Source organism: Phlebotomus argentipes, unplaced genomic scaffold, assembly GCF_947086385.1.
Source record: "Phlebotomus argentipes unplaced genomic scaffold, Phlebotomus argentipes genome assembly contig_5, whole genome shotgun sequence".
NCBI classification, from domain to species: domain Eukaryota; kingdom Metazoa; phylum Arthropoda; class Insecta; order Diptera; family Psychodidae; genus Phlebotomus; species Phlebotomus argentipes.
In genome coordinates, this window is record NW_026776165.1 from 1,037,719 (window position 1) to 1,057,864 (window position 20,146).

General features: G+C 46.3%; 7 protein-coding genes across 11 annotated transcripts; 6 read left to right on the forward strand and 1 right to left on the reverse strand.

Annotated features, from left to right (window-relative positions):
* Window positions 1–2,552: 2,552 nt before the first annotated feature.
* On the forward strand, window positions 2,553–9,352 carry LOC132255711 (transcription factor Sp4-like). 5 transcript variants are annotated; one of them, XM_059751834.1, is made up of 10 exons: window positions 2,553–2,763; window positions 4,334–4,462; window positions 4,721–5,062; window positions 5,390–5,648; window positions 5,929–6,285; window positions 6,581–6,981; window positions 7,253–7,435; window positions 7,531–8,268; window positions 8,558–8,833; window positions 8,998–9,352. In XM_059751834.1, exons 1-10 carry the CDS (start codon window positions 2,704–2,706, stop codon window positions 9,106–9,108), a joined length of 2,856 nt encoding a protein of 951 aa, XP_059607817.1. In that variant the 5' UTR covers window positions 2,553–2,703; the 3' UTR covers window positions 9,109–9,352. The 5 variants fall into 5 exon arrangements, with proteins under 5 accessions (XP_059607817.1, XP_059607819.1, XP_059607820.1 ...); XM_059751836.1 differs by having other exon boundaries at window positions 8,558–8,704; XM_059751837.1 differs by lacking the exon at window positions 8,558–8,833.
* Window positions 9,353–9,779: 427 nt separating this feature from the next.
* LOC132265840 (uncharacterized) lies at window positions 9,780–10,529 on the forward strand. The gene is made up of 2 exons (XM_059766621.1): window positions 9,780–10,134; window positions 10,200–10,529. The coding sequence occupies exons 1-2, from the start codon at window positions 9,862–9,864 to the stop codon at window positions 10,527–10,529; spliced, it is 603 nt and encodes a 200-aa protein (XP_059622604.1). The 5' UTR covers window positions 9,780–9,861.
* A 417-nt stretch (window positions 10,530–10,946) lies between these two features.
* LOC132256342 (mRNA-decapping enzyme 1A) lies at window positions 10,947–12,731 on the forward strand. The gene has a single exon (XM_059752694.1). The coding sequence runs from the start codon at window positions 11,018–11,020 to the stop codon at window positions 12,014–12,016; it is 999 nt and encodes a 332-aa protein (XP_059608677.1). The 5' UTR covers window positions 10,947–11,017; the 3' UTR covers window positions 12,017–12,731.
* Window positions 12,732–12,827: 96 nt separating this feature from the next.
* On the reverse strand, window positions 12,828–16,779 carry LOC132265842 (zinc finger protein 571-like). Its single transcript, XM_059766624.1, has 8 exons — window positions 16,502–16,779; window positions 15,869–16,426; window positions 15,561–15,764; window positions 14,995–15,490; window positions 14,613–14,933; window positions 13,743–13,938; window positions 13,521–13,643; window positions 12,828–13,455 (listed from the first exon to the last, which is right to left on the reverse strand). The coding sequence occupies exons 1-8, from the start codon at window positions 16,739–16,741 to the stop codon at window positions 12,846–12,848; spliced, it is 2,748 nt and encodes a 915-aa protein (XP_059622607.1). The 5' UTR covers window positions 16,742–16,779; the 3' UTR covers window positions 12,828–12,845.
* On the forward strand, window positions 13,865–15,013 carry LOC132256343 (uncharacterized). Its single transcript, XM_059752695.1, has 2 exons — window positions 13,865–14,227; window positions 14,294–15,013. Exons 1-2 carry the CDS (start codon window positions 13,972–13,974, stop codon window positions 14,983–14,985), a joined length of 948 nt encoding a protein of 315 aa, XP_059608678.1. The 5' UTR covers window positions 13,865–13,971; the 3' UTR covers window positions 14,986–15,013.
* A 31-nt stretch (window positions 16,780–16,810) lies between the features above and the next one.
* Window positions 16,811–17,842, forward strand: LOC132256344 (uncharacterized). Its single transcript, XM_059752696.1, has 2 exons — window positions 16,811–17,011; window positions 17,259–17,842. The coding sequence occupies exon 2, from the start codon at window positions 17,267–17,269 to the stop codon at window positions 17,789–17,791; it is 525 nt and encodes a 174-aa protein (XP_059608679.1). The 5' UTR covers window positions 16,811–17,011; window positions 17,259–17,266; the 3' UTR covers window positions 17,792–17,842.
* A 49-nt stretch (window positions 17,843–17,891) lies between these two features.
* Window positions 17,892–20,142, forward strand: LOC132256341 (eEF1A lysine and N-terminal methyltransferase homolog). The gene is made up of 3 exons (XM_059752692.1): window positions 17,892–18,059; window positions 18,134–19,332; window positions 19,402–20,142. The coding sequence occupies exons 1-3, from the start codon at window positions 17,968–17,970 to the stop codon at window positions 20,136–20,138; spliced, it is 2,028 nt and encodes a 675-aa protein (XP_059608675.1). The 5' UTR covers window positions 17,892–17,967; the 3' UTR covers window positions 20,139–20,142.
* The last annotated feature ends 4 nt before the right edge of the window (window positions 20,143–20,146 follow it).

Sequence of the window (20,146 nt, forward strand, 5' to 3'; positions counted from 1 at the left end):
AGTCTTCTAAGTTTTCCAAGTAATGTCTGTGTTTCAAAATTATAATAAAACAAAAAGTGGAAATATTGCATCTTGAGAGATGCTTGTTTAAATAACACGACTTGCCATGAAATGTCGGACACGTACAGAGACAATTTTTCCGTGAATCACGGAAAAAATCGCGACAGGAGTGGAAAAGGGCTAAAAAATTATTCCTTGTGGACAATAGAACACGTTCACAGCAAATTTGGGGAAAAAATAGGCGTGTAAAGTGTGAAATTGCGTTATTTTCGATTAAAAAATTATCCTGATTTGCATAAAATTCGCTAGAGTCACTCAGCGACGAAGTAAAAAGAGGGTGATTTTTCATGAAGCCTGCCAGATTTCACATATTCAACGATTAGTAGAATGATTGATTGAATGATGAGGATTTGGTGTGATCCCATTGCGGGTGGTGATATCTCCTCCTTGGGAAAATGGGGAGAGGTTTGTGCAATTTCCAAGGGGGTCGAGTCGACAGGCGTTTTGCCAGTGAGGCTTTAGAGGGGGGGAGTTGCGTAATACGCCCATCCACCTCTTTCTGGGTCGACCCTGGCACCGGGGTTGACTTTCCACCCATCACTCACCGGAGACCACACCGCCTCCCAATTGGAGCCACGCGACTAGCCCTCGTGGGCTTCTCAGCCAAGTGGGCCGGCTGAGCATTTTCCACCGTGACACAGCTATTGTATCATCCTAATCTACGCCCAATCGTTCCGTCTTTCCACTCCCAGAGCACCCAAGAAGTGGCGCCTGAGGCGGCTCGGCGCCCGCAGGTGTGCCATCGTCTGCAAATAGATGGAAAAGCCGCACAATTGCTGGGTTTTCTTGAAGATTTTCACCAATGCCACGCCCCTGTTGGCCTGACAACTTTCCATCGGCAAGAAAAAAACGATCTCGAGAATCAGTTGGGCAATTCTACTGGAGAATACTCTGAAATAATGAGTATCAGGTTCAATAGCTACAGAAAAATTAGGATAAACCTCGGGAGAAGCCATAAAATCACTGTATGCAAAAAGATGTAGGGGAGTGAGGGTTTGTGTTGAAAATATTTTGCGAAATTATTACGGATCGAATGATCATCAATAGAATACTTGTTTAAAACGATTTTCAAGAACAATTCTAATCAGTTTAATTTAAACCTAAGTCTTTAGAATTCTCATATCAAACATTTCTAAACATTAAGTTTGTCTTTTCGATCCGGATTAGTTCAGATATTGTAGAAGAAAAAACAGATAAACCTTCAGATTCTGTTTTGCAGATTTATCAATCTGAAACAATTGTAATGCAATATTTTAAGAAGCACAAATTAACGCAATTAAATAGGTTTCAACGCCAAAAATAGCACAAAATTGCTTAAATTTCACTGAAATAAAGGTCATATCTTCAAGCAAAGTTCTTTACGTATGTCAATTATTTGCAAAATTTGCCACTCTAATCCATAAACATTTAGGTTCTGAAGTTTCATTTTCAAGTTTGATTTTTTTGTTGAGTCTTTAAATTCATTCAACGACTTTAATTTCGCTTGGCTAGAAATCCGCCGTGTTTGTCTCCAGATGTTTGACTTGTTTGGCTCACCTTTTCAGCCCTCTTCAGACAAATCTCCTTGGGGTTGCTCGGTTTAGGTAAAATTTTCTGTGACAGAGCATTGAAGTCGAATGAATGGAATTTCATCTGTGTACTTAAAATAATTAATGCACGCAGTACTCTGCCGCTTGTTCACACTACTCCGCCCTCCCCTAAGGCATTCTGTTGAATCCTCGCTGAGTCGCGAGGGTGGATAATGTCACGTGGTGCTGAAAACCACCCCGCAAGAGCAATTCCACGCGGTGGGAATAGGCGTAGTGACGGGGGAAGGAACCAACCCTCCCAGCGGCAGATTCAACCCCACGGAGGCGAGATTCTGGGAGATGGTCCACCGCTCGTGCGGCCTCCTCGGCCGTGAGCGAACTCAGGCAGCCCAGAAAGAGTCGGGGTGTGCTGCAGTAGGCGATGCTCTGTGAGAAGAGCCAGGGCGCGCCTCGATGTGTTGGGCCTGTGAAATTGTGTCACAGCGACACACATACACATGCACGCGTGGAAACTGGGGAGAAAATAACATGGGATGTGAACTGTGAGGCCGAGCAAGCTTGGCAGATGCGTAGCGTTGGGTTCCCCCTTCATGTTCTCGCCCATACGAACTGGTACGTTACTGTTGAGACAGCGAGACGGCCTGCGCCACTGGCGAGAGGGAGAAGGAAGCGTGGTGTGCCAAAGTAAATTCAATACCACTTCGTAGACACACACTGAGAGCCGAGGCCAGCCCAGACGACGTGGAACGACAATTCGTGACAGCATAGCATGCTTCGCAAGTAGACCTATCTCTTCTCGCGATTCTCTCGATGGTTTTGTCACTGAGTGTGGGTGAAAGGTCAAAAAATGGGTTGGAATTGACCACATTGATGGCATATCATGAGGTCAAAGTGTTCAAAATGGTACTAATTTGCCAGAAGCTTGCAATATTTGTGGGAAATCTCATCGCGTAGCCTCACAGCCCGATCAATGGCGACACGAAGCGACACCGCCCGAATATCGTTCAACAGCACCAAAACGCTAGATTCTCGCTTTATTTTATGGTGTAGCGTGAAGTGATACGACAATGATTGCTGTATTAAGTGAAAATTAGTGAAAAATCCCTGAAAAACAATGGAAACTGTGAATGTGAAGCAGGAATTGGAGATGGACGAGACGTCCGAGTCGGTGATGGTAAGTGATTTGACTGTGGGGTGCAATTGTGTACGGAATTTTCACGTTTTGGTGAAGAAAAGGCCACACTCTTTGTGGGTGTTCCGAATTGCTCATGGGCGGGGGCTCTCCACCATCCAACTAGTTCCGTGGCGCTCGGTTCCCGTATTGGAAATTATATTCAGTTGGACTGACTCCTCACAGTCAAGCGTGCTCTATTATCACATTTTCACAAAATCCTCCCCTAAATAGCACTTCCCATGATTACAATATTTTGGCTCCGACACCGTCGCTGGCAGCGTTCGATGGATATTTTCGTCATTCGCTGACAAATTGCATACCACTTTGTGACTATCAAAATTACCTTTCGTCCGAAGGACCTAGGCTTATGCTACAGCAAGGCGTCCAATACTTCTCTGCATAATTAGACCTATGCAAATTTTCCCTTTATTTCAAGAATGTGTAGAACTTTATCCCTGGAATTTTTTTTTGTTGCCCTAACCATACAATTACAGCGGCTGTATTGTCTTCTCACTTTGGTGCACACTATGTTGTGCGCTCGCAAGGCTGACTGTGTCCATCTCGCTCTGGCGCACATGGCGAAGGCGCGCTCACAATACATGCGAAGCGACGAAGAGAAAGAAATTGTGTGGAATATTTTCTAGTGCTTCGCCAGTCATATGATCAACATTGCATTTTTTCTTGTGCCACAAAATTTTGTTAGGGCCGATCTAAATACCTTCCGACGTCATCAATCCATGCTGTGATGTTTGATTTGTATAAATGGTCCGCCTACTCAGTGGCGTAGCTGTCACGCGGTTAGGGGGGATGGGGGCGGACCGGTGATTCAACAGGAGAACCAGGAATATCACCAGAGAGCCAATAACAACTTTGACTCTGAGGTGAAAACCTATATTTCAAGTAGGAACTCTTGGATTTTTTTCCAGCATGTTTTTGTATGAGGTGTCCTACAGTTTGGATTCAGAACACTTGCAATCTTTTCACTTAAGAGGCTTGCAGGCGAAGCAAGAAAGCATTAGTGTCCTAGCATTTGTGTATAGGTCAATCACTGTAGAAATGCCTATTCACAATCACAGTCGAATGGTCCTGGCGATGGGCGCGGAGTGGGTGGAGAGGGTGGGAACGTGGCTGAGTGAGATAGAAACAAATTGGCGGGCCGAAGCTGTGCCACGTGGCTTTTCCCCACAGTGGGTCGGGTTTAGATGCCACTCTCTCACCCTCAAACACACCCTTTGCCAGTTGCAGAGCGCCGCGCGGCCGGGGGCAGTTTTTTCCTTCCTAATTACCCGCCGGATTATGCATATCGCGATGAAACTCTCGAGCGCGCCTTCCTTCGATTGCGTGCCATCTTATTGGGAGAAAAAGGGGTGGATCGCGCCTCGTCATTGAGATTCCGAGGCAAAGAGGGAGTGAGTGAGAGAGAAAGAGAGGATTTTCTTTTTAATCAATGCATATAAAGGGTGAATTCGAAGGGCACATCCTACTTTTCCTGGGGGATGGAAAAACGCCCTGATGCTCACAATGTCTCTTCGGCTTTTGGTATTTATCGTTGAAGTCTTTTTAATTCCAGTGGTACCAAATAGATGAGAAACCTAAAATTGATAAAGTTGAGACTGTTGAGGCTCAATTGCCAACTGGACAAGAGGTGAGAGTCGTCAGTGCTTCAGTTGTGGCGCAACTTCAGGCGCAAGGACTACAGGTCCGTGGCCGAACTCAATGTTCTCTTTCCCGACAAAATCCACACCTTTTGTATTATATATATTCTTTTTGCGATTCTTATACCGAACACACAAATTCCTCATTTATTTCTCTTTCACACAAACTTTTTTAATGTATATGTTGGTGGAATTTTCTAGAAAATATGGTTTAGTTTCTCGTTGAATGTATTTTTACTTGTCTATAAATTTTTTTTGTCCCAATCCTGATGTCATCTAACAATGCCCCAATTTTTCTGCAGGGGAATGACTTGAATGCGGCTATAATGGCGGCGTCACAGCCACAATCCTCAGTTCAGTCGCAAGCGCAGCAGGCGCAGGCCGCACAAGTGGCCCAGGTGCAGCAGCATGCGCAGAATCAGCCGCACGTGCAGGTACAGAGTCAGTCTGGACAGCAGCAGCCACAGGTGATAACGCTGCAGCAACTGCAGAACTACCTTCCGCAGCAAGTGCAGGCGATGTCTTCGGCTGACGGCAGCGCGGCAACGACAACGTCTGGAACGCCTATCAAGACCTTCGTGACATCGCCGCAGGTTCAGCCGCAAGTGATAAATCTACAAGGATTGCCACAGCAGTTTATCCAAGTAAGTCAAATTACCCTACATGGACTGTGAAGAGGTTTCGAATCCCGCGTTCGTTCCTTGCTTTCTAGAATCTTTTCATTTCGAGTTTTGGTGTTTTAAAGTTAAGTCAGATGAAAGAATGTTTGAAACCAGTCTGAAACAAATTTCTATTCTCTGGTTCTTGAATTCATACTTTTTAAGTTAGATTTTTCCTGGATTTTTTTTTTCAGTAATTCAATATACACTGTGACAATCTCTCTTTATGTTAACATTTCTACGCGTTGCTGGACAAATGCGCAAGCCTTCCAGTCTTCCGATCTGATCACTTAATTGAATTTCCAAAAACAGGGTGGTCAACTGGTGCAGAATCCCTCGAATGGAATGTTCCAAGTGGTGCAGCCAATGCAGACTCTTACTGTTGACGGTCAGGAGGCTCTGTTTATACCCAATATGGCAAATTCGCAATTTGGCGGTGCTCAAGCAGTCCAGATAAATGGTCAACAGGCTCTTCTCACGCCTTCAGGTCAAATTATTCGGGCACCAACAACCAATGTTCTGCCCACAAATATACTGCAGAACATGTCTCAACCGATGCAACTTCCTTCCGGTAAGAATCCTGAAAAAAAAAGACTTAAACCTGGGTGACAATATGTTTTTACCTTAATATCCTGTACATAAGGGGGCGTTCCATTATCACGTGTACATAACTCACTTTGTTCAAGCTTTACTGATTTAATCTGTGACATTACCAATCATGGAAGAAAAATTGCGCAATATTTGTTGCTAATGTTTGTCTTTTGTGCTTGATCACATTTGATGTGTGATTGGTATGACTGTGAGATGTGCTACACTCTTTTTCGCTCACTCTGGGATTTATTTTCATGCAGCTGGTGGACAAGCTACACTAACAATTCCGGGAACAAATATAACAATACCATTAGGGAATCACACAGCGGCAAATAGTGCCGGCGCCACGAGTCAGCAGCAACAGCAGCAATTGGGTGGTCAACAGCCACAGCAGCAGCAACAGCAGCAGTCTGCCCAGCAGCAGAGTCAGCAGAGCCAGCAAGCTCAGGCGCAGCAGCAGAACAGTGCGAGGCAGCAGGCTCAGGGCCAGACGCAACAGTCAGCGACAACGTCCCAGGCGCAGCAGCAACAGCAGCAGCAGCAAACAATAATTACCATACCAGGCACTAACATTCAAATCCCCACGTCTGCTGCTACGGCTGGCGGGCTGATGCAAGGTACGGCGGCAGAGTGGTTGATGATTGCGAGGCCATTTTTCATGCATCGTGTTGATATTCACTAATGCATTGTGGGATCTGGGCTTTCGGGGATCATTGCATGTGTCACACTCTGTGCAAAGAAAATTGTATTTAATGCATATATAGAAATGGGACCAAAGGGGAGATATTGTTGGAAAATGCATTTTTGATGCGCTTTTCAGATTTTTAACCACTTTATCTCCCCCTTGAACGGATCATATACACATCTAAGAGTGACTGCATAACGAATTCTCGCATCTCGCCTTGCTTGCAGGTCAAAATGTTCAGGTTCGACCGGCCGGAGGACTTCCGCAGGTCGTACAATTTCCCACCATGACGCAAACCATCCCGGTTCAGGTGCCAATATCCACGGCAAATGGACAGACGGTTTATCAGACAGTGCATGTGCCCGTTCAGTCGTTCGTCACGTCGATGCCTGGACTCGTGCAGCCGCAAATGCAGATCATTCCGCAGTTGACGCAAGTGGCGAATATCATCACGCCAAATGGGCAGATTCAGCAGATTCACTTGGCAGCGCCCATGAATCCGCTGTCAGGGCTGCAGACCAGTCAGGCCGGCGCCCCGCCGCAGAATGTGATCGTGCAACAAGCTACGCCCAACATCGCCGCCGTGTCCAATTCTCAGGTGCCATCTGTGCCAACTTCGGGCGTTCAGGTGAGCGATAGTGGGGTAAAATTGACAAATTCTCTTAATTTTAGTAGAAAAAGCCTCAGAAATTCTTTTCATCTATGTAAATTGAGGGTGTTTTACACTATATTCTCATACTTTTCAATCACTTCAATTCAATCACATTCGCTATCAAGGCGATCAAGGCATTTTTATTTAACTTTAATTGATGCAATCTCTCAGATCTGCTCTTGATCAAGGCGATCAAACTTCTTGTCTTCCAAAGAGATGTAATTGATAAAATACTTCGTATTTTCAGAGCGTGAGTGGTCACGATGCGTCGTTGGGACAGCAGCAGATCACCATAACGAATCCGCAGGGACAGCAGCAGCAGATCACGGTAATACCCACTCAGCCTATGCAGCAGGTGCGTCAGAATGGTGGAATTATCCAGCTGCCCAATTATCCTGTGCAGCATATCCCTGGCATTGGAAATGTGCAGGTACACACTGACAACTCGTGCCGTGGGCTAGGCTAAGTTCCCCAACCTATTCCCCGTTCGCATCGTCTAATGCGCACTTTCTGGCGTCTTTGCAGGTGATTCCGGCGAGTGCTCTCAACAATGGCAATGCCAATGTGTTGACACCAATGCAGGCTACGCCGACTTCTCATCCGCAAACCTTCGCCTTGGCACCGCAGCTGAAGCTGGAGCAGCAGCTGAAGCTCGAGCAGCCGCAGATCAAGCTGGATGCGCAGCAGAGCGCGGCCGGCGGCGGCGGTGGGGGCGACGTGAAGTGGCTGATCTCCAATGCGCCGGTAACGACGCACGCGGGTATTGCGCCGGTGGCGCAGCAGTTGACGGAGATTCAGCAGAGTCCGGGAAACGTGGGCACGCTGGTATCGGCGACGGCGGGCGCGGCGAGTACCACGAGCATCAACAGCGCCCCCGTAAGCGTCAACATCAAGGTGATGGAGGGCACGGAGGTGCCCAAGCCGCGCGTGCGCCGCGTGGCGTGCACGTGCCCCAACTGCACCGAAGGTGAACGTCATGCGGACAGGAAGAAGCAGCACATCTGCCACATTCCCGGCTGCAACAAGGTGTACGGCAAGACGTCACATCTGCGAGCGCATCTCCGATGGCACACTGGCGAGCGCCCCTTCGTGTGCTCTTGGCTCCACTGCAGCAAGCGCTTCACGCGTTCCGATGAGCTGCAACGCCACAGACGAACGCACACGGGTGAGAAACGCTTCGAGTGCACAGAATGCAACAAGAAGTTTATGCGCAGTGATCACCTGTCCAAGCACATCAGGACGCACATCAAGGCGCGGCACAGCGTGAGTATTAGCCAGAGTCTTTACGCACTTTTACAGGGTATTAGATGGATAAATTTTTAAGTATTTTTAGTATTAAGTTGTGAAATTGATACACTGACAGAGAGAAAAAACGACTCGAAAATCTGAAGTTAATTGAATATTTTTCGTATTAATTTTCACTTATTTAATTCTAAATGCATATTATTTGCGCCTCTTTTTAAGTTTTCTTTCATTATGGTTTATTTTATGTTTTCTGTCTTTTTAATTTTCGTTTTATTTCCTCTTATTTTGTGGAACATATCATTTGAAGATGGGTCTGTTTGACGAAAACGACGAACTGAAGCCCTTCAATGGAATGAAGGACGTGTCCGCGATGCCGCAGGAGATTTACCTGAAGGAGCATCAGGAGGAGTTCGACGAGTCCAAGGCGGACGGCGACGAGCCGGAGAAGAGTGAGGTGATTATGACATTGATGATTCCGCGATCAGACGAGGAGAATGCCGCAGAGGAGGACGGAGGAAACATGTGGACGACTTCTGGCCACTCATCCTCACCCTTGCCGCCGACTGCGACCAAAGTCTTTGACGTAAAGAAGAGATTTACTATGTTTTGCTTTCTTGTGTGTTTTTTCGTTATTCTTGCGCGACTTACTGTTTGATTGTAGTTCCTTAGATCTCTTTTTCACCTACATGCATGTGAATGGATGGAGAAAATGACTTATTTTGGGTGCTTTTGTGTCTGTTATTGCAGGAAGCTGTGGCGTCCACACAATCAGCCTCTTCGGACAGCAACGACAGTTCAGACGAGAAGATGATGATCTTGGGCGATGATGGACTCGATGTGTGTGAGAACAGTAACTAGCATTCGGACAGCCTGCACCAAATGCAATTCACGTCTTTTGCGGGGCGATTTTCATTTGGGCAGCTCTAAAATATTGTACAAAAAAAAAAACACAAACCATCATTCAAACGGCGAAAGTGTACAATATATTCCTAAGCCACTAGAAAGTGTAAGTGAAGAGAGAATGATAGTTAGAAATAGCGCGTCATATGTGAGAAGAATCGCATGATTGAATAGACAAAATGTTACAAAAGAGAGAAGTATTTATGTTTGTAAAATAAAAACACAGAAACATTAGGAACAGAGGATCAAAAAAGAGCTAGAACAATTTGATAACAAAAAAACTAGCAGTTGAAAGACTTAGGATAAAACGATTAGTTGTACTTTAATTATTTTTAAGTAGTAGAGAATCTCATAATTAAGATAAATTTATAGTTTCTCATCATTGACTATTATACTTTATAAAATATAAGTGGTAATTATATCATTATTGTAAAAAAAAAACAATTGTTTTTATCTTTGGATTTTGTGAAGAAGAATTTCTTCAGATTTCCGCAGGACTGTCGTCAATGATTCTTAAGTCAGCGCAGCATTTTGACATGAGGGGAATTGGAAAAGATTATTGAAAAAATTTTTCATGTCCAAATTGACGTGTTTTGAACGGATTTTAAAGTTGAAATTGATCAAATGCAGAGCGTAACAGCGGAATTTATTGCGTGTTATAAGAGGCACGAGTGTCTGTGGAATCCTAGAAATCCGTGCTACAATGATAAAATGACTAAAATACAGGCTTTGCAGAAGTTGAAACTGATTCTACAGAAAACACATCCGGATGCCAATAAGGACACCGTTTCGAAGAAGATCAACTCACTGAGAACGAATTTCAAGGCGGAGTACAAGAAGATGCGAATGCTTCTGGCCTCGGATGACGAGACAACTCATTACGCTCCCAGAAGTCCGCACTTTCACAGTCTCATGTTTCTGGCCAATGCCGACAGGAAGATTTCTCCAAAAGGCGGGAGAATCTCATTCGTCACGATGAGTCCGGTGAATTATTCTGGCATTCTGAATCTCATTTGAAATTCGTATGAAAACATAAGTATTAATTGCAGATTCGAGATGCAGAAGATGCAACTTCAAAGATTGACGATTCGCTTGAAAACGCAGAAGGAGATACAGAAGACTTTCCAGAGAATTGCAACAGTGAGGTAGTGAAGAAGGAGCAAGCGAGGAAGAGGAAGTTATCTGACGACATCAGTTCTGATGTCTTTGATGACACCGCGAAGACAATGGACGAGTGTGAAGCATTTGGACGATATGTTGGAATGCAAATGCGAGTTCTGGACTTCGAACAAAGAATCTTCCTTAAGAGATTAATCAGTGAAGGAATTTTCCGAGGAGAAATGCGACTCTTGAGTGCCAATACTAAATTGAGCGAATAAGCAGTGTTCATTTTCATTCATACTTGCACTGTTTGAAGACATAAGACTTACTTCAATACTTGCTTCAATGCTCTCAATATCGTTTCAATATAATAAAGTCTACTAAAAACATACAAATATTGAGTCACGGACTGTCGAGGGATTTTCTGACGAAAGGAATTCAACTGATGAGATTCTAATCTTAATTTTTCGCCCTTTTCATGAAGAAATATAATCTACAACTTCCGCTAATTTATGTTCTTCCAGATCTATATTTATTGCCGTTTTGACGGTATTTCCCATGTGAAACCGCGAGCAGTTCCTCGAATGCGATCCATAGCGGACAAAATCGTTATGGGGCGAAAAAGAGGGGAAATCGTCGGCTGTGGTGCGAAGATTGCTGCAGACGCTGACAATGGCGGCGCTGTTTGACAGTCCAGAATACGAAATGTCAGTGGCGAGTGGTGTGTAGAGGCGAATTTACCCTGAAAAGGACGTTTTTAGTTATAATGGCGGATGAATTGCGTATGAATTTGGCAGCTGTGAAAAGGGCTGATCCGTACGCGAAGAACATTATTGAGACATCGGCTCACGTAGCATTTTACACGTTCAATTACGAGGAAAACGAGTGGGAAAAGACAGACGTGGAAGGTGCTTTCTTCGTGTATAGACGGAATGCGGAACCATTTCACAGTATTTTTATCAACAATAGATTGAACACCAATTCCCTTGTGGAGCCGATCACTGCTGACTTGGAAATCCAAACACAGCCCCCATTTCTCCTATATCGCAACGAACGGTCGCGCATTCGGGGCTTTTGGTTCTACAACAAGGACGAGTTGAAGCGCGTGGCGGATCTAATAAGTGGATACGTGAAGGAGTGCCAGAAGAAGCAGAAAGCCATGGAGGCGTCTGCCGGTGACAAATCCAAGCCGGTTAACATCTTTTCTATGTTGAGCAAGGCGCAGGACGATTTCAACAAGGTAAACCAACACAAGGGCGCCGGCGGCCAAGAGGCCACGCCACAGAGTGTGATGAACTTCTTCGCGGCCGCCGCGAAGCCTACCGCCGCCAAGGAGCCGCCGCTCCTGCAGCGCCTTATGTCCAATCCCGCGCACTCAGTGGAGCACATTGAGAAGCAGCAGCGCGCTGTAACGCCCCATGAGGCGAATGCGCGGCCAGCATCGCCTCAGCGCTCAGAGAACGGCCTTACGAGCGCCCTACGCCAGAGCGGCTCCCCGCCGCCACCCACAGAAGGCGAGACGGAGTTGTATCAGTTGCTGAAGCGCGTGGACATCGGCAAACCTGCCCTCATGCCGCCTACAATGTTCCGGAAGGCCGGCGCGGCGTCACCGCCCGGCGAGGCGCCACAGGACGTGAAGCCGGAGCCGCTGACGCAAAACCAACTGTCGCAGGCGATGATGTATCTGCTGAAGAACGACCCGGAGTTTGTGAAGAAGCTCCACGAAGCGTACCTCAAGTCCTTCGCCGAGATGGTCTCGCTATAATATTCAGCCCGCAGGAGCCACAAGAGGAAGCCGCGGCGGCCACCGTGTGGCTGCGCCGAGGCCTCTAGTCGCTCCGTGCCACCCAAGGACCAATAAGGGCCCTTGGACAATTCCTCCACATCCACAGTACTGTTTGCGCCCCTCTCCCGCCGGCTGCGCCAGCTGCCGCGCTTCTAAAGCGCTCCCGTGTTCGAACAAAGGACGAAGGATTCCTGAAGCCCGCAGAGACTTCAATTGGTGAGGAAAAGGTGGCAAATGATACTTAATTCTAGTTTCTATGAATACTTATATTTGTAAGGACAGGTTAAGCAGAGAGAGAATTTAAATGGAATTAACATGTGTTGCACGCTTGTAACTGTTAGAGAAGGAAAAGAGAGAGAGATTAAGGAATTTCCGATTACAATTTAAATGGAGAATTATTGCAAGTAAATAATAGAGATTTTAGTGTAATTTTCTTGACACTGCATTGATTTTAGTAGTGAATATTGCAAGAAAAACAACTTTTGAAACATAATGTAAATCATGAGTAAATAAATTATAAGTCATTGAATTCTGCGCACAAAATTGTTTTAATTCAAGCCTCTTGTTTACTTTATCTGGATTCAGTGAAAAATTGTACAGTGGAAGGCATGAAAATAGGTGTACAAAGAAGACAAAAATAGTCACAACTATTTAACTTACATTCTGCCAGTCTTTCTCCTCTTTCACATTCGTATGGTTCGTTAGACAAATGTGAAAACCTTCCAACCTCACTAATTTCTTCTTCTGCCCTTTTATGATAAAGCTGATCAAGTGAAAAGAAGAGAAAACTACGCTCAGATTTTGCGAATCATTCTTCTTCTTTAATCTTTATCTTCACCTTCGTCTCAATTTCCGTCTCAATCTCTGTTTCTATCTTGGTTTTCACCTTCCTTTTCGTCTTTGAGGCCCTTGTTTTCGCTCTCGTCATCCGCTTGTCCTTCGCTTTGGCGCCTCCTTTCGTGTGCACAACCATGTGAAACATCATTCCGCGGCGCGTCTTGCTGGTCTTGTCGCACAAGGCGCACTGCAGCGGTCTCTGGCGCCTGTGATTCGGATCGTGCGTCTTCATGTGGACATCGCGATTCATCTTGCTGGAGAACAAGTGCAGACACTTGCCGCACTCGAATCTCTTACCGGCGTGAAACTGCAAATGCGTGTTAAGATTCTCCTTGCGCGTGAAGCCTTTGCTGCAAATCACACACCGAAACGGTTTCACTCCTCCGTTCCTGTGCATCCGCAAGTGTGTCACGAGATCGTCACTCCTGGCGTAGGTTTTCTTGCACATTTTACACCTGAACTTCTTCCATCCGTCTTCATGTGACTTCATGTGGCGTCTCAAGTGGCAACTTTGCACGTAGCTTCGACTGCATTGCGTACACTTGTAAGTGCGTTGCTTCTTCTCGATTGGGATCTTTGCTCTGGAAGGGTGGAAAATTCAGGTTGAAGGTGGAGAAAATAGCATATTGAAAGGCGGAGAAATTACTTTATGGGTGATTCTTTAATGCTTTGAAGCCAATGTCGTCTGTTGATTTTCTCGTCTTCGCCACAATCTGGCAAAATGAATTCCTCTTCCTTCACGCTTTCCAGTTTTTCGCCTTCCAAAACACTGTGAAATCAATGAAGAAGAAATTTATGATCTCATTACGCAAAATGTTAAAGAATTCATCTTTCTTTGTTTTTATTCATATTATTTTCCTACACTCACTTATTCTTTCGCTTCTGTTTTAACTGCCTTTGTCTCCTTTGTGGTTTTGGCACAGCATGATCACCGTATTTATTGATATCAACAAGAAGAACACGCAATTCACGTTCGCCTTCCATTGCGAGACGGAAAAAGACCCGGAAAAAATTGTTGCGCTTTGTCACTTTTGACAGCACTTTGTTTTTGTTTACAATTTTTTCTCAGGTGAAAAAGGAGAAGAAAATTGCCTTCGATGGCTACAAATACCGTAAAATGCCACGTGAGAGGCTGCAAATCAGAATTAGGAGGAAGTGCGGATGTTTATTTCCACAAGTTGAGGAAAACCGAACCCGAGCATGTCAAGGAAAAGTGGCGAAAGTTCTGCAATTCAGCATCGTGCAAAGTTTTGCCTTCCGTTTGTTCGAAGCACTTCCGCGAAAAGGATTATCTGACCAGCGAAGCCTACAGGAAGTACTATCCAAATGCCAGAGCTAAGCTGAAGTCGGGCGGTGAGTTGTGGAGCATGACTTGAAGCTGACAGGATACTGAGGAAGTCTTTTTCTATCTTCCCGCAGTCGTACCGAGTATTTTGGAAAATGTGCCGGCGAAGCGAAGCATCTTGAGGCGGCGCTTTGAGATGAAGAAGATCGTCGAGGATTTGCTTAATGATTCCGAAGATGACGATGGGATGTGTGAAATGCAAGCGAGTGTCAATGAAATGGAGCAAATCCTGATTGCTCACGACATGAAGCCTGAAGTTGGCGATGAAAGTGATTCAGAAAGTTCTGATGAGCAGAACATGCCAGAAAATGTACACCTGGAAGTGGAGATGGCACAGGAAACTGCCCGCAATCCGCTGGAGAGTGACAAATCACAGTTAATCGAGGAGATTGCCGAGCTGAGAGCGGAAATGCAGCGATTGAACAAAGACAGACTGAGTCTCCGGAAGCAAATATCCATCTTGAGCGCCTCGAATGAGCAGCTGAGAAAGATCAGGGCTGAGAAGGAGAGCATGGACGAAGCGCTGCGAGAGACGTTCAGCAAGAATGAGCTGGATTTGCTCCTGCGGCGCAAATCGCACGTTGTGTGGCGGCGACAGGAGGTACAGGAAGCCTTCGTGATGAGATTCCTGAGCAAGAGTTGCTACAAGTATCTCAGGACGAAGAAGCGCTATCCTCTGCCCTCCGTTGCCGTCATTCGCAAATGCGTCAATCGCTATGGCGTGAAAGTCGAGGCACTGAATGACATCGAACTAGAATCTGACTGATAAAAATTCATTCCTTCTTTCTCACAAATGGCACTTTCACATTGTGGCGCGCCTTCATGTGCTGCCGATGCACTCGCAGCGTCCATGAATCCTTATCGCAGTGCTGACACTTGAAGGGTGCCTCCTCCTTCAGGTGCACCCTCTTCACGTGGATCTTCAGCTGCTGGTTATCTTTGTAGTCCACATCGCAGAACTCGCACTTGTGCCGCTTCGACGCGTGTCTGTCCACATGTCGCTTCAGAAATCTCTCGCTGGCATAGGACTTCTCGCAGCCCGTCACCGGACACTTGAACGGCATTTCCGGCCTCTCGTGGATCCTCATGTGCTTCTGCAGTGACTGGTATTTGGACATCTTCTTGCCACAAATCTCGCATACCGGCAAATTCGCCTTCGGCTCGAGTCCCTTGTGCGCCAACAAGTGCCTCCGCAGGCCGCACTTCCAGATAAATCCCTTGCCACAGATTTCACACTTTAGCGGTCGTTCACCACGGTGAGACATCATGTGCTGTGTGGTGTCAAGCGAAAGACAGGTGAGAAAGAGCAACAGTACACAAGAAAGCTAGTTTTTTTTTTACCTTCTCAAAGTGGATCAACAAACACGCCTTTGCGCATATTTCACAGGTTTTCAGTCCCTTCGTGTTCTTCTCAGCCTCCGTAAGATTTGCTCCACTTTCGTGAGTCTTCATGTGATTCGTGAAGGTTTCTTTGCGCGTAAAAGTCCTGTCACAACATTTGCACTTGAACGCCTGCGGCGATTCATGAACGTCGATTATGTGTTTCTGAAGAGAATTCAAAGAGAAAAATCGGATTTTCACAAAATACATTCTTTAACTTAATTAAAGGGGCTCTGCCTTTGGGAAACGTCGTGGTTCCTCAAACTCACCCTGAGAATGTAACTGTATGTGAAGGCCTTTTCGCAAAGGTCGCACTTGAAATCCTTCACGACTTCTTCTTTGTGGCGCATTTTGTGCTTCTCGAAGGAATTGCGCCACTTGAACGCCTTGTTGCAGCCCTCGACTTCACACCGGAAGCACCGCTCGCTGCTGTGAATGACCTGATGCTGCTCCATTCGCGAGTGGTTGGCGAAGAACTTGCCGCAGAACTCGCAGATGAGCTTCCGTTCTCTGTGCCTCTTCTTCCGGCCGTGCGTCGCCACGTGCCGTTCGAGCTCCGATTTCAAATATTTCTGGCCACAGAAGGTGCACGTGCCCAGAATGTTGGTCACGCCGAAGTTCTCATTGAAGATCCTCATGGGCTGATCTTTCAAGTTGTCCCTGTCTTCACATTGCTTTGCATCTTTGCAGCTTCCTGAGTCGCTCCCTTCCGGATCTTCATGTGTTCTTTTCCTCTTGCGGTCAGATCTGGATTGCTCCTTGTCTGCGATCTCTTCTAGGATTTTTTCCGGTGTCGCTTCTTCCGCCTTGACGCACACAATCTCAATCTGAACAGGCAGAAATCTGTGGTTATTCCTCTGGTCTTTGGCATAAATTTGGAATTAGAAAATTCTTCATCTCACCTCCTGATTGCAGCCGCTGCTCGAGTCAGTCCCGGACACTTTCAGAACACTTCCAGTCTCTTCGAACAACTGAATCACTTCTATTAAAATATCAGTCGACAGGCTAGGAATGCCTTTGCGGTTGCCATAAAAGTCCTCATAGTTGCTCTTCACCTGAGCATAACTGCCGAGCTCTTGATAAAAGTGCTTTACGAGGAAAATCCTCTGCTTGAGACTGAACAAATCAAATTGGTTGCCCATCGCGCGGCTGTCCAAATCCTCTTGTTTTCGTTTTCTTCACTTGTGAGGTTAAATCAGCCAAACATACAGTGTACTAAAATTTGACAGCGCGACGTGCGTTTATTGTTTTCGGGAAAACTACGCGATTTCCAGCAATTTCCCTCATTTTTCCACTATTATCGCGTGCTTTTCGCATAAAAGAGAATAAGAAGTATCTGATTGGAGGTTGTCAACATAAAAAATTGAGTTTAAGCTCTCAGAAATCGTGTAGAAATTCTTGGTGTTGAAAAGGTAAACAATCTATGATTTTCAAGATATTCTGGGACTACATAAGCAAATTCTTAAAAAATTTATTTCTTGAGTTAATCTAGTGATAGTAGTGAATTAGAAAATCCAGTAAATTTCTGTTCTTTGTGTTAGAATCATGCATAAATCTGAACAAACCAAAAGTGAGAGCTGCCCAGCTGACGATAAATTTGTTTTAGTATGCAATCCATCACGCGTATGTCATTAAGTAATCTCTTTCTCCCGCCCAAAGAATCAACCATGTTCGCGGATGAGGAGTATTCAGAGGAATCTGACACCAATGCGCTTTTAATGGGCGTTCTGCGAGAGCTGAAGGACATCAAAGAGACGCTGGCGAACCACACAAAGCAATTGCAGGATCTCCAAGATGCGATGGATTTGATGGCCAATAATTTCCAGTGCGAAGAAATGAATTTTCCTATCACCACTTTTGAGGATTTGGAGGCTGTTGAGGATATGATGAAGAATACCGCCAATCGACAGTATGTGACAATGCAGATGAGAACTCTACTGAATGCTGGCGACGATAAGTGGCTGTCGAAGCTGATGAACGATGACTTGTTGGAGGAGTTCAGCACGGATGGACTCTATGGGAAGAGGAATCTCTTGGAACTGGAGATTATCAAGTTTGCGACCAAATTAATGGGATTGGAAAGCAGAATCGTGGCATATCACTTAAGGAAGATGAAGGACAAGCTGCAGAAGAGTAAGCGATATGGTGAACGAAGGAAGTTAGGCAATGCTGATGAAGATGATAGTTTGTAGGTTCACACATTTATCTGTTCTGGTATAAAAGATAATATAAAAGTATGTAAAGGCACAGAATTTTGAATTCCGCGCGCACGACTCAACTGAAGTTGTCTCAGTTTGGACGCCATTGTAGAAAAAAAAAAGTTGTCTGTTTTCATCGCCCACTTTGCAGTGCTTTTCCATCAGAAATAATGAATCTACTGCCGAAGTCTCACAAGGAATTTGGTGAGAAAGAGTACTGGAATCGATTCTTCAAGCAGCGCGGAAAGAGCAACTTCGAATGGTGAGGATCTTTGACTGGGAATCCATTTCTAACCTCAAATCTCACGTGTCTGCGTCTTTGGCCCAATTTTACAGGTACGGAGAGTACCTGGAGCTGGCTGAGCTGCTGCACAAGTATGTGAAGCCCGCGGATGAGGTTCTGGTCGTGGGATGTGGTAATTCTTCACTGAGTGCCAACTTGTTCGATGTCGGCATACGGAAGATGAGCAGCATTGATATTTCGCCGGTGGTGATCAAGCAGATGAAGCAAATGCACGCTGGACAGCGTCCGGAATTGGAATTTCTCCAAATGGATGCAACTAGCATGAGTTTCGAGGATGGGAAGTTCTCGGTGGTGCTGGATAAGGGCACTCTCGATGCCCTCATGACGGACGACAGCGAAGAGACGATGGAAATCGTCCGGAAGTACTGGTCAGAGGTGATTAGGACGCTGAGGCTGGGCGGTAGGTTCATCTGCATCTCTTTGCTGCAGCAGCACATCCTCGAGGCTGTGGTGAGACACTTTTCCGACCAGAACTTCATGCTGAGAGTCAACAGATGCCACGAAGCTGAGCAGAAGAGCGCTGAGAACAGCAAGGACGGCACGGCAATGCCCGTCTTCATGATCATCGCCACGAAATTCAAGCCGATGCCCAAGAAGCTGCTCGAGGTGTGTCTCTCTATGGACGTGGCGATGATCCAGCGAGTGGAGACGGAAGAGGAGTTCATCGAAGCCATCCGGAGTGCCCAGAAAGCCGCCATGGTTGTGGCTGGACTTCATCGGATGAGCATAGCGGATGAGAAAGAGGTGTCGCTGGATCTCTATCGGCCTGGTGAGGATAGTGCGCGCTTCACAATTTACGTGCTGGATCAGAAAGGGCATTTTGGCGCTGGAAAATACGCCTCTTTCATCGTACCGCAAGGCAGGGAGAGCGAATGGCTGTTCTTTACGCCGGAAGGACGTCGCCGACTGCTAAAGACTGTCCGGTACAATCGTCTCTCCATCGTCACGATGCATCGTGGCCAGCAGTACAGTTCTTGGGACGCCGTGAAGGACGAATTGTCGTCGAGTGTGCAAAATCTGGCGCCGGCGGATCTCAAGCCGGACGAGATTATTCCTTATTTGTCTCTGGGATGTGATCTCGGCGCTCGGGAGATCATCCACGAGGGCAAGAGTGAAAGTTCTGGGAGCTTCATTGTCGAAGATGTGGCCGGAGAGGGTGAAAATTTATTCAGGAAACTCATCTTCCTTTCCAATCAGTTCGTCGTGCAATCGGAGGCTCAAGTGAAATTTGGTGAGAGAAGTTTTTCCTTCTATCAATCTTACTCATGCTTGATTAATGTTCTCTTGTGCTTTTCAACAGTGAAAAAGGGCAAGAAGAGAGTGAAGGTGATTGACAAGAGCTATCTCGGGTGTCAGCATCACCTATTCATGACGCTGGGCGTTCAGATGAGCGCCAGATTGGGCGCGAAGACGGCGAAGGTGTCTCCGCATGTGTTGCTGATCGGCCTGGGCGGTGGCGGACTGTGTCTGTTCATGCAGCAGTGCCTCAAGAGTCGCATCACCGCCGTGGAAATTGACGCGGAGATGCTTCAAGTGGCCACGAAGTTCTTCGGCCTGGAGCAGAGCGACAGCCTGAGAGTTGTCATTGACGACGGACTGAACTTCCTGCGGGACATCGAGGCCAGACAGGAGATGTACGATGCCATCCTCTTCGATGTGGACGGCAAGGATCCGACAGTGGGCATGAGTTGTCCGCCTGTGGACTTTGTCAGCGACGCCACGCTGCAATTGGTGCGGAAGAGCCTGACGCCGGATGGGATGTTCGTGCTGAATCTCGTGTGTCGCGATGAGAGTGTGCGCGAGGCAGTTGTGAAGCGACTGAAGAGTGTCTTCAGGTCGGTTTGCAGATACAAACTCGAGACGGATCTCAATGAGATTCTGTACTGCTGGAATGCGGAGATTTCGCAGGGAAGATTTGCGATTGTAGTCAAAGAAGTGTCCAAGGAGATGCAGAGGATTGCGGCCGAGCAGAAGCTTCAGTTTGATCATGAATTTCTGCAAGAGGACGCCTTTCCCAGCGACATTTCCATGCTTTAACTTTATGT

Excerpts from the sequence above, each read along its gene's own strand:
- LOC132265840 (XM_059766621.1), top strand. The coding sequence starts at position 9,862 with ATGACTAAAATACAGGCTTTGCAGAAGTTGAAACTGATTCTACAGAAA. Across the intron at positions 10,135-10,199 it reads CATTCGTCACGATGAGTCCG|ATTCGAGATGCAGAAGATGC; the intron begins GTGAATTATTCT and ends TATTAATTGCAG.
- LOC132256343 (XM_059752695.1), top strand. The coding sequence starts at position 13,972 with ATGGCTACAAATACCGTAAAATGCCACGTGAGAGGCTGCAAATCAGAA. Across the intron at positions 14,228-14,293 it reads AGCTAAGCTGAAGTCGGGCG|TCGTACCGAGTATTTTGGAA; the intron begins GTGAGTTGTGGA and ends ATCTTCCCGCAG.
- LOC132256341 (XM_059752692.1), top strand. The coding sequence starts at position 17,968 with ATGAATCTACTGCCGAAGTCTCACAAGGAATTTGGTGAGAAAGAGTAC. Across the intron at positions 18,060-18,133 it reads GGAAAGAGCAACTTCGAATG|GTACGGAGAGTACCTGGAGC; the intron begins GTGAGGATCTTT and ends CCAATTTTACAG. Across the intron at positions 19,333-19,401 it reads GGAGGCTCAAGTGAAATTTG|TGAAAAAGGGCAAGAAGAGA; the intron begins GTGAGAGAAGTT and ends GCTTTTCAACAG.
- LOC132265842 (XM_059766624.1), bottom strand. The coding sequence starts at position 16,741 with ATGGGCAACCAATTTGATTTGTTCAGTCTCAAGCAGAGGATTTTCCTC. Across the intron at positions 15,765-15,868 it reads CATACAGTTACATTCTCAGG|AAACACATAATCGACGTTCA; the intron begins GTGAGTTTGAGG and ends AATTCTCTTCAG. Across the intron at positions 13,939-14,612 it reads GCATTTCCGCTCTCAGCTCG|AAAAAATTGTAAACAAAAAC; the intron begins GCAATCTCCTCG and ends TTTTCACCTGAG.
- LOC132255711 (XM_059751834.1), top strand. The coding sequence starts at position 2,704 with ATGGAAACTGTGAATGTGAAGCAGGAATTGGAGATGGACGAGACGTCC. Across the intron at positions 5,649-5,928 it reads ACCGATGCAACTTCCTTCCG|CTGGTGGACAAGCTACACTA; the intron begins GTAAGAATCCTG and ends ATTTTCATGCAG. Across the intron at positions 6,982-7,252 it reads TGCCAACTTCGGGCGTTCAG|AGCGTGAGTGGTCACGATGC; the intron begins GTGAGCGATAGT and ends TCGTATTTTCAG.
- LOC132256342 (XM_059752694.1), top strand. The coding sequence starts at position 11,018 with ATGGCGGATGAATTGCGTATGAATTTGGCAGCTGTGAAAAGGGCTGAT.
- LOC132256344 (XM_059752696.1), top strand. The coding sequence starts at position 17,267 with ATGTTCGCGGATGAGGAGTATTCAGAGGAATCTGACACCAATGCGCTT.